This window comes from Poromitra crassiceps (genome assembly GCF_964638095.1).
Source record: "Poromitra crassiceps genome assembly, chromosome: 13".
Lineage (NCBI taxonomy): Eukaryota > Metazoa > Chordata > Actinopteri > Beryciformes > Melamphaidae > Poromitra > Poromitra crassiceps.
Window position 1 is genome coordinate 20,832,774 of NC_139644.1, and position 11,631 is coordinate 20,844,404.

The following is an 11,631-nucleotide window of genomic DNA, read 5'->3' on the forward strand; positions in this document are numbered from 1 at the left end:
CGTACCCGATAGCCCAACCCAGTTTTTCTAGCCTGTCTAATAGTATTGAGTGGTCAACAGTGTCAAACGCAGCGCTAAGATCCAATAGCACTAGGATCTAATTTTTGCCTGAGTCTGAGTTAATTCTAATGTCATTTATGACTTTAGTAAGCGTGGTTTCTGTGCTATGGTGGGGGCGAAAGCCTGATTGGAGTTTATCTAGGAGATCGTTGGAGGTTAGGAATCTATTGAGTTGTAGGTAAACAACCTTTTCAATTATTTTGCCTATAAAGGGGAGATTAGATATTGGTCTGTAGTTAGTAATTACTGATGCGTCAAGACTACGTTTTTTTAGTAAGGGTTTAATAACTGCAGTTTTCAGGGACTCAGGAAAGGTGCCAGTCAGAAGGGAGCAATTAACTATGTGCAATAAGTCTGACGACAAGCAGTTATAAAAGCTTTCAAAAAAACTTGTTGGAAGGGTGTCGAGACAGCACGAGGATGGTTTAAGGCCTTGCACAATTTCATCTAAAATTTTGTGGTCAACAGCGCTGAACTGGGACAAATTTATCGAGCAAGGGTTAAGTGGGTAGGGTGATCTCGCATCATTACTTAGTGTGGAGCCACTAATAGCTGCCTGATATTAATAATTTTGTCTGTAAAAAAGGCAGCAAACTCATTACATTTGACATTGGAGAGAAACTCAGGTGCTACACGGAGAGGCGGGTTAGTCAGTCTCTCAACTGTGGCAAATAGGGTGCGTGCATTGTTCACATATTTGTTAATGATATCAGAGAAAAACGATTGTGTCAATCTTTTCAGTTCGAGGTTGTAGGAGTGAAGGCTATCTTTGTATATATCATAGTGAATATGAAGATTAGTTTTCCGCCATCTACGCTCAGCTTTCCTGCAATCTCCCTTTTTTCGCTTAAAGGAGAATTTCGTTTTTTTTTAACCTGGACCCCTCTCCTCACATTAATTATGATCTGATGACTCACCCAGCGATCTCCGCAGCATTTCGGGCCGTCCTAGCGTTGTTTTGAGATCAATAGCGTCCAAGCCAGTCCTAAAATGGAGCTCCGAGGGGGCCAAGTGGCAGCCTGTCTTTCCTGCATCTAAATAGCCAGTTTTATTCCCGTTTTCGCCACATATCGTCATAATCTCATCCCGCAACAACCACCAGACTGATATTTCCTCCCGGGCTGTTCCCTGGAGTCTCCCAGGGATCAAATTACCTCATTCGTGATCTCGGTCACCAAGTCTCGTCAAGTCCCGCTATACTTTCCTGCCGGCTGGCCAGTGTATCGTTCCAATTTTAGTATAGCCTACTAAATTGGAACGATACATGACTGCACGCCAGTCTTCTCTGCAGGGCTGGACTGCAATGTAATTCTACCGGTGCAATGGCCGGTGGGCCGCTGGCTAGTGGGCCGGTCAGGTTGGTGAAAAAGTATGTATTATGTATTTGATTGGGCCGGTAGCGGCCAATTCAGGCGTCAATAATGAATGATTCTGGTCTCTGGAGTGAGACAGGGCCCTCTAACCAATCAACGTTGCTCCACGTACAATTGGGCCAGCCCATTGCAACTGTCTGTCACTTCAATCACAGTGTTTGAAAAGTAGCGCTGCATCATGGCACCACCGTCCACCTAAACGGATTAAAATCACTGACTTCACATCGACGTCGTCGTCTGCGTCTCACTCGTTTGAGGTAAGTGTGGCAGCTATTTGAATTTGTCCAAGCGATAGGATTCTGGCTTGTAGCTTTGATGCGCGCCGCGGTACACGCCAAACTCTATTAGAAAATGTGGCAATTTAACACACTGCCTTCCTTGATATCGGCAATCGCACCTACCTGGTAGAAAACTACCTAAAGGCCTTCACAAATTCGTAGAGCCTGCTGGTAAATTCGGCGTACATATGATCGACGAAGCACTACTTAATTTCAACAAAATGACAACTTTTAAGATTGGTGCACACTGCTAGGTAATCGATGAGTGAGCTAGCTAACGTAACGTTATTCATGGTGGTAGCCAGGTGGGTTAATCAGCAACAACGACGTTACGATTTTCACGTTTTTATAACGTTTAGATTAATATCTAAACTGTGCTTATTAGAGTAACTTATAAACAATATTTCATTTCCAATGACTTGCTTGCTTGCTCCATCAAACACAGGCATAGAATGAGTTGAGTTGTAACAGACTATGGGGAAAGATACATCAGACATATGGGAAATGTTTGTGTGGCTATATTATGTCCAAAGTAATCTACTCTATATTTTTTGGTTTTGAGTATCTAAGTTTTAGTTAAGTTTAGTTTCATAGTCTCACCTATAACAATACTGATTCCTAGTGGTAGGGACGCCAACATGACAACAATCAATACACTTGTATTTGCGTAAAAAAAAAATCAGTGTTGTTATGTTTAGTATTGTACTTATGTCTATTTAATAAGTAAACGTTGAGTTCTCACTGGGCACGTTTATTCAATGCTGCAACATCATTACACCTAAAACCCCTAGACTGGGTCATAACATGTGGCTTTATAAGTAAATCCCCAACCCATGCGAGTGCGAGCGCGAGCTCGAAAAATTGGGCCGATTCGAAATTGTGGGCCTGTCTGAGCCACATGGCAGGTAGCTTTTTTGGTCCGAGTCCAGCCCTGCTTCTCTGTATTGTTCCAATTTAGTAGGCTATACTAAAATTGGAATGATACACGACCGCACGCCAGTCTTCTCTGTATCGTTCCAATTTTAGTATAGCCTACTAAATTGGAACGATTGACGGATTGTTGAGTTGAAGTTATCGAGAATGTCATTGACAGAGGCTGATGGGGGAGAAGATGTTAAGGAAAATATCTCCATAAACAGTGCACTGGTGCTAGCATTAATGTGATGTCTTTTAACGGTTTGTGACCTAGTAATGATCTCAGGGGAGATCTCCATTTCAAAAAAGATGCAGAGATGGGCCGACAGCGCAACATCAATCGTGGACACAAATGAGCACTTTGTGTCCACAGAAGGGGAAGAACTGTAGACATGGAACTGATGGAAGTAGAAAGTAGTAAATATGCATTGCAAAGTACTATGCAAAGTAGAGGAACCCATGACACAGTGTTCAGTGTTAACCTGAAGAGCATCTTCATGGCAGATACCTTAAAGTTGTGTCATGTGACTCTATAGGGCTTTACCCCCTGCCCCAACACAGGGCTAATTCACTTTTTATTAAATAACAGAATTAGACATTACTTGCGGTGTACCACAAGGGTCGATTTTAGGACCAAAATTGTTTATACTGTACATTAATGATATCTGCAATGTTTCAAAAATATTTTTTTTTTTTTTTTTTTAAGAGGTCTGTTCCCTCCCCCGCCTCCTCCTCCCGCGTTCCCCCTGCTCTCCCTCCCCTGCACCCTCCCACCTCTCCTTCTCTGTTCTCTCCTCCTCTCTGTCCTCTCCCCTCTCTCACATTCCCCCTGCACTCCTTCCCCTGCACCCTCCCACCTCTCCTTCTCTGTTCTCTCCTCCTCTCTGTCCTCTCTGGGGGGGGGGGGGGTGGATGTGGGGGAGGAGGGAGCAGAGAGGTCTGTTCCCTCCCCCGCCTCCTCCTCTCGCGTTCCCCCTGCTCTCCCTCCCCTGCACCCTCCCACCTCTCCTTCTCTGTTCTCTCCTCCTCTCTGTCCTCTCCCCTCTCTCACATTCCCCCTGCACTCCCTCCCCTGCACCCTCCCACCTCTCCTTCTCTGTTCTCTCCTCCTCCGCATTTCCCCCTGCGTCTCTCCTTCTCTGTTCCCTCCTCCTCCGCGTTTCCCGTTTTCTCCCCGCCTCCTCCCTCCCTCACACTCCCCCTGCTTCTCTACCCTGGCTCTCCCTCCCCTGCACCCTCATCTCTCCTTCTCTGTTCTCTCCTCCACATTTCCTATTTTCTCCCCACCTCCCCCCTCTCCTCCGTCTATATTGCTCATTCTCTCCCCACCTCCTCCCTCCCCCTGCTCTCTTCTCCCCCACACCTCCCCTCCCTTCCCCTCTCCTGCTCTCTCCTCTTGCTCCTCCTATACCCTCCAGCATCTCCCATTCCCTCCCCACCCCATCACTCTCTCACATTCCCCCTGCTCTCTTCTCCCTTCTCCTGCTCTCTCCTCTGCTCTCCCCTCATTCCTATATTTTCTATATTATCAATTGTTCAAATGTTATCTTTATTCTGTATATTCTTGTTACTGTTGTGTCAGCTAGAATTAGCTAGACATACTTTCTGTGAAGCCCTCTGAGACATGCTTGTGAATTAGGGCTATATAAATAAACTTGACTTGAATCAAAGAAAGTAAAAATCTTGCGCAATTCAAAAAAAAGTATAGAAACATTATTCTGGAGAAGTATAGACGTGATGATTCATAATTAGGACTTATGGGACACTTGTATTTCGTGTAGTATGTTTGGTATTAGCTATGTATGTGTAATTATATGTATAGGTGGTAGGTAGCCTATGTGTGTATGGGCATGTATGTATAATTAGGAGCATGTGCTATATGCGTGTGTAAATTAATGCATGTATGTATCCATGTGTATGCATATGTACTGCATATGTTTACATATAACGTAAAGGTATAAGGGTAAGGGCATTTAACAAGCTAGTTAGCTTCAGCCCTAAACCCTTTCGGTCAGCCTTATGTATCCTCTTTTGTTTTTTGTTTTTTTTTATTCTCTGAATATTCTTTTCTTTCTGACCGAAATAAACTAAACTAAACTAAACTAGAACTAAAATGTAGTGTTTATGATAAAGTCAAAGATTCTTCATTTCCGACTGTGTGTAACTCCGGGGACTCTTCTTTGGTGACTCGGACTTGGATTCAAACATTGGGAGTACACAAATTTGCACCAACCCATGCCATTACTGGAGATAAGGATGGGAGACATGTATTACTGTACGTTGGAAGGCAGGTGTGATCCGGTTATGGAACAGACTGTTAATTAAACATGGAGGAGAGCAGGTTAGCCAGGAGAATATTTGATTTGAGTGGGATTCAGGGACAATAGGCAAGAGGAATTCATAACTTATTCATGAATGTAGGAAGTAGAAGGAAGTCTATGTTTCAAAAGTAAAAGTAGATATTCATTTATTTAAAGGACAGCCTTTCATTCAAGAACACTCTCGTCATAGATTTAACCATTTATTGCATAAATGGAAATACAGTTATGTTTGGCGTTGAAGGCTCCGCTCTTTACAGATCATGGCTGTAAAGAGAAGCATCTTTACAGAAGATGCTCCTCCCTGAACCGGCCCAGCAGCATGCTACGCCGAGCAGGGAGGGTCGCAAAAATCCCCCATGGGGATACAAGATGCCAGATAAATTTAAAGCCATAGTGAGTAAGAGAGGGAGCCTAAGCAAGACATGGAAACATGTTCACTTTTTGAGCCATGCAAACTCTAGCGCTAGAATACATGATTAGCCTTTGAGCAAAGCATTGCCAGCAGCAGCAGTGTGATGCAGCATTTGTGGAGCAGATCAGAGTGAGAGAGGAGGCCGTGTTTATATGGACCGCCTTATTGTGAGAAGGGCTGTGGTTGGTGAATGAATGATCCAATCAGCGGCTGACAGCTGGATACAGCTCGGGCATATAGCCTATGACTTCCGTGTCTCGAATGAACTAACGCGAAGCTTAATTTTTTTGTCACCTGAAAGAGAAATGGGTTGTAGTGATATGGAATAAACCCAAACTTAAAACACATCTGGTAATTAAAAGTAATTATGTCACTGAACATTATAAAGTATAATTTAACAAGAAAAGATCATTGTGTGTTCAAATTAGATCCGGTAGTCTTCATGTTGAAACTGGGTGCTTTGTTGGTACGGTCGAAGAAATCATATCGAGCAAATCAAGGAAATTAGTAATTTATTTTGTATTGCCGCCTTTTGTGTATAATCATACTTTATCCACATAGAACAGCATTATGGAACCCAGGGATCCCTCTCCATCTGAGCCTTGCCGTAAATGACAATTTATTTTGTTTGTTTGCAAGACACTGTCATGCAATCTCATGTGGGATGGGCCATTAATTTAGCATGACACAAAAATAAAATGTCATTCATATTCACTCTGTTGCCTGCTACTTCTCTCTGTCTTTAATCAACTCTATGGAATTAAATCCAGGAGCTTCATAATTTATAACTTATAATTTCATAACACTGACAATAGCCTAACCCTAACCCATTGTCTTTACACACCTAAACTGACCAGTCAACTTACATCTCCTTTCATCTAAAGTCTTTCCTCTAAGTTTGTTCTTTAATCGAGAACTTGCTGTGTTCTACAGAGATCTGCTGAGCACCAATTGCAGTGGCCTCACCAAGGCCATCATCACACAGGCCAACACTCCGGTGCAATCCAACATCGTGTACGATGGTGAGGGTAAGAGGAAGCCCTTCAAGGTGACGCCCGAGATCTTCAGCACCTTTATAGAGGCAAGTTGTTTTTTACTTGCACGAGAGACATCCTCTGAAACTTATTATTATATCCGTTAATTTTGCCTACTAATGTCAACATCGTTTGAGCATAAATAGCCTAACCTACTTACTCAGTGTAGGCATGGAGCATTCCTCCTGGCGCCCCTGTTGCAGTCATGATTGTATAGGCTACTTTTTTTTTACGTTCACTTATGCCTTTCTTGTTGTGTGAGGTGGTTTCCCTGTAATCTTTTTTATGAATGAGCTGACCATTCGCACCGTTCCGTGTCGCCGCTCCTAGTCCTACGCTTTCAGGTGGAGGCGGGATGGAGGCTGATCCGGCGCTATGACTACCTCCACTGGCAAAGGCGTAACACAATTATCCACGACTCTGCTTTCATCACTTTCACATCGGAGACATATTCCGTAACATATTCTATTACATATTCCGTAACATTTTCCGCTTTCAAGGCCGGTGTGAATGAGGCTAATGACACATCAAAGATCACCATGAAAAGGCCAATTCATTCTGAATCGCTGGAGGAGTCTAGCATAGAAAAATATACAGAGGCCCAAATTAAAATCACATTTTTGATCATTTTTTCTCGTTTAATGGTTTAATGTCCAATTAGTCTTTCCGCTTAATCATCAATTAATCATAATTAGTAAAACTCTCTAAACGGAGAGAGTCTGGTCAAGCGAGACTAGTAGAACTGAAGAGGAGGGGGGCGTACCTTGAAGCTACCCCATATGCCCATTACCAGGTATGCCTCTGTCTTGCGGTCTGCAATCAGACCCTTCTCCAATTAATGGTTGCCACCACACTTAGTGCCACAATTCCCAGGCCACAATGGAGTGGTGATAAGACTTATGCACTCTATATGCACCAACTATACCTATTCACAACAAAAGTTAGCATTTGTATTGGTGTGGTGTGGGAGTTGAACTGGGGACCTCTTGATCTGCAGTGAAATGCTATGCCACTGAGCTACTGTATATACCCCTAACATTAATAGCCCAGTGTACTGTAGTTCAATAATGAGAGACTGGTAGAAAGGTTTAATAAGCAACATAATAATAATACAACAAACAAATAAATTTTTGACATATGACTCCATGATATAATGACGCTCCTGAGATGATGAGAGGAGGGCGTCAGTGATGAGGTGGGGCAAAAACAACTGATTCAGCGATGATCATCAGCAACTGAGGATGACACATAGCACATACGCAGCACATAGCAAACATAGTAAAAACATGGACTCTGATATACTACGCCGGTTAGGTGATTGGCTCAGCGGCAAAGGAATAGCTTGGGCTGATTGGTTATTGCCACAGAGGGGAAGCGTGGGAGACTGTGAATGGATGAGGAGACAGCATGAATGAAAGGGGCCGTGCCTAACAATGAATGGGTTATACAACCTCAAAGAAAGGGGGCGTGCACTGTGATATAACCTGAACTGGGCGATGGCTGCTACATGTAAGTAGTCTTCATTATTGAAATTAGTCTAAACATCACGTTATCTTGGTTCGGTTTTGTCCTTCTTGTTCCTTGTTCCTTTGGCTGTCATGGGGCGTAAACTTTGAGTCAAATACACTTCCCTCACCATGGCTCCTGGTCCATCATCACACACAGGGGTGTCAAACTCATTTTAGTCCACGGGCCACATGCGACCCAATTTGGTCTCAAGTGAGCCAGACAAAGAAAATCAATGAATAATAACCTATAAATAACAACACCTGCAAATGTTACTGGTACTGGTACTGAAAATAGTTTATAATTTAGTGATGAATACAGAAAACATGATTATGCAAATTACTCCCGAGTGTGTGTGTGTGTGTGTGTGTGGGGGGGGGGGTGTGTGTGTGTGTGTGTGTGTGTGTGTGTGTGTGTGTGTGTGTGTGTGTGTGTGTGTGTGTGTGTGTGCGCGCGTGCATGCGTGTGTGTGTGTGTTTGTGTGTGTGTGTGTGCGCGCGTTCATGCATGCGTGCACATGTTTATGAATACAATAATACATGTTAAAGTGTCTGTTGGTGTTGATTCCAGGAGAATCCCTTTGGAAATAAATCATGGGACATGTGTGCTGTTGTGGGGAATGGAGGGATCCTGGTCAACAGCAGCTGTGGAGGGAAGATAGATTCTGCCCAGTTTGTTATCAGGTAGGTACTCATCCATTACATGCAATCTCATAATGGAGTGTGAAATGCTGATAGACCATCACCACCCCTGTTCAAACAAATGTAGTGATTTTCCTTGGCCCCTGTCACCCTCGTTCAGGTGCAACCTACCTCCTTTGCAAGATGACTATAAGAAAGATGTGGGCAACAAGACTGACCTTGTGACAGCAAACCCGAGCATCTTAAGATACAAGTGAGTGTGTGGATGTGGAGACTGGATACATCTCGTCGTCAACCTTACCAAACCTGCAACGTCTCTTGTTCCTTGATCCTCTGTGTTTTCTTTCAGGTTCACGTCTCTGTCGGAGCGCCGCTCCCCCTTTGTGGAGAGCCTGCGTCTCTACGGTGACTCGCTGCTGCTGCTGCCTGCCTTCTCCTTCTTTCCCAACACGGCCCTGTCCATGCGGGCCCTGTACTCCATCCAGGAGTTTGAAAGCCCCACCCGGCCTGTCTTCTTCAACCCGGACTATCTGCGGAGTCTGGACCACTTCTGGCGCTCCCAGGGCCTCAAGGTCCCAGTGCGGCTCAGCACCGGCTTCATGGTGGTAAGCCTGGCGCTGGAGCTCTGCGCCAACGTGCACGTGTACGGCTTCTGGCCGTTCAGCGAGCACCCGGTCAGAAGCCAGTCCCTCACCAACCACTACTATGACGACACAAAGCCCGAGAAGGGAGTCCACACCATGCCTGGGGAGTTTGAGCACTTGTTAAAGCTGCACAGTCAGGGCGTGCTCAAGCTTCACCTGGGAGATTGTGTGTCACCCAGTAGGTAGGCACTGCACCCAGACAGCACAGTGCCTTCTCTCTAGCTTCAGCCTCAGTCACTCACTAAGCCTTATGTGTTAGACCAGGGGTCCCCAAACTTTTCTGTCCAAGTACCACTACGTACCAAACCAAATTTCCCAGGGACCACTTCCACTGCGTAGAGCACCCCCCCCCCCACACACACACACACACACACACACATCAAATAAAATTTGCTGATTTAACCATGCATTAGCAGCAAAGGCTAAATGACAATACAAGCCTACTAGCTGACACACACACACACACACACACACACACACACACGCACCTGTCAAGTTGACAGGCTGTGAAACAGTTGACATGGTTGGTACAAATCGATTCCTTAGGGCTTCCAGTTTCATATGATACCAGGAACTTCACTCTGGTGGCTTTAAAACTGAGCCTGCTGCAGCCTCTGAAAGTAAATGTTCAACATTTTCAAATTTCCGAAAATCAGCCCAATCTGGCTACTCCTCAGGGTTAATGTGTATACAAACTGTTGTCTGTTATTTAAAAAACGATATATATATATATATTTTAATTTTTATCTTTTGTAATTCTCTGGTGGACCACCAGGCGGAGCCCCCGCGGACCACAGTTTGGGAACCAATGTTAGATTGAATGGATGAGTCTGTGTGGCACAGTGTGGATCATGGATGATGGTTGCGTGGAGGTGGAGTTAATGCTGAGCAGGCCCATCAGCAGCCAAGACTTTTGCACTGAAGTCAAAATGCAAAAATCACAAGACTGTAAATATTATATTCAATAATCTTATTTTGTATTTACGACTATTTATTATCAGGCTTGTTCCAGCTGGATTCTGGTGGTACAGTTATTTTGCTCAAACTGGAAAGCCATTCCTTAAGTAAAAGCAGTGAGGTTTTTTTTCTGAGGGTCTGCACTTTAGTGTCTTTTAGTGCCGTTCACACCATACGTCAACGCTCAACCTACGCTGAACCCACAAGTTTCATTTCGGCGTCCTCGTTAACAGGCAAAGCCGTTAACACCAGCCGCGCGCGTGCCTTGCTCAAGCCATGCTCAAGCTGCACTTAAGCGTTCAGGATTCAGTTCTATTTTCCAAGCGTGAAGCTGCCATGCCTGAAGTCAATGAAAGTTGTGGGCAGGGTCAATGCGCGCCGAGTGAGGCGCTGAGGAAAAGACAGCGATTCTTGTGGGACTGGTCAGTTCTGCTTATGTTAAGCACTTGGTGTGAACAAAGGCTTATGCCAATCACACTGACAGTTAAGCGAGCTGAAACAAAATGTCTTTTGAACTTAATCAAATACCTCCTTGACTGGATGACACAAAGCATGGATGATACACATGAACACATTACACTAGAACCAGAAGGTTGAATGTATTCCATCTACACAGTGCAGTGTCTGGTGTTTGCTGGGTGGTTGGCTTTTTTGCAGAGAGGGATTATATAATTTATATGTGCTGGATAATATGCTCAGCTGATGGCATGATGCATTATTGTTTATTTAATTATTTATTCATGTTCGAGTAATGTATATTTTGGTGTACTGTATACAGTACATGTAAGGCATTTCCTGTAACAACCTATGCAGATTGTAACAGCTGCTTTCCTTTGGTTTTCCAGAACCACACACATACCAAGTAAACCCTGGCCTGAACATTGAACATCTTGAGTTTGTGCATTTTTACTGATGCCCCCTGGTGGTCACAATCTCTAAGAACTTTGTATCCAACTTTGTATCCAGTCCTATCATTCACCAAAACAACTAGGAACCAATCCGAGGAGTCTAGGAACCAATCAATTTCTGGTCCATATCGCCCAAATCAAGACAACCGTTACACAAATGTCAGTTAAACACAACGGTGGGATTACAAAATATGCCTGCCTGGTAAACAAATGTGCATGGCTGGTACAATTTCAATTCAACAATACAAGCCAGCCACTTTGGCTAACAACAGGCTCATCAATGCTTTATCGCGCTGGCCATATGCTAGGTTCCGACCTAGCCTTGTTTACCGAGAGTTGGTCACTATCACTTCATTTGTGTAAGTTCATTTCTCAGACATCCAGGTAATTGAAGTGTTCGGTGTTCATCCAAACACCATCATCAGTTGTAAATGCAGCAGGAAGTAACTCTGGCAAACAAATCAAAAGGAAAAGTGCTTGTCCCATGTGCTTGTCATGGGACTTCATGCCATGTGTTTGTCACATATTTTTTTTATACAGAATGTAAATTTTGTATGTGATATCTTGAAACTATGCAAGTTG

At 44.0% G+C, this 11,631-nt stretch overlaps 1 protein-coding gene across 1 annotated transcript in view; it reads left to right on the forward strand.

Annotated features, from left to right (window-relative positions):
• LOC310787508 (alpha-2,8-sialyltransferase 8F-like) overlaps positions 1-11,631 on the forward strand; it is a 28,778-nt gene extending 17,147 nt beyond the window's left edge. The window contains exons 4-7 of the mRNA XM_083648944.1: positions 6,293-6,440; positions 8,470-8,582; positions 8,701-8,793; positions 8,890-11,631. Coding sequence (XP_083505070.1) covers positions 6,293-6,440; positions 8,470-8,582; positions 8,701-8,793; positions 8,890-9,370 — 835 coding nt within the window. The 3' untranslated portion in view covers positions 9,371-11,631. The remainder of the gene's footprint in view (positions 1-6,292; positions 6,441-8,469; positions 8,583-8,700; positions 8,794-8,889) is intronic.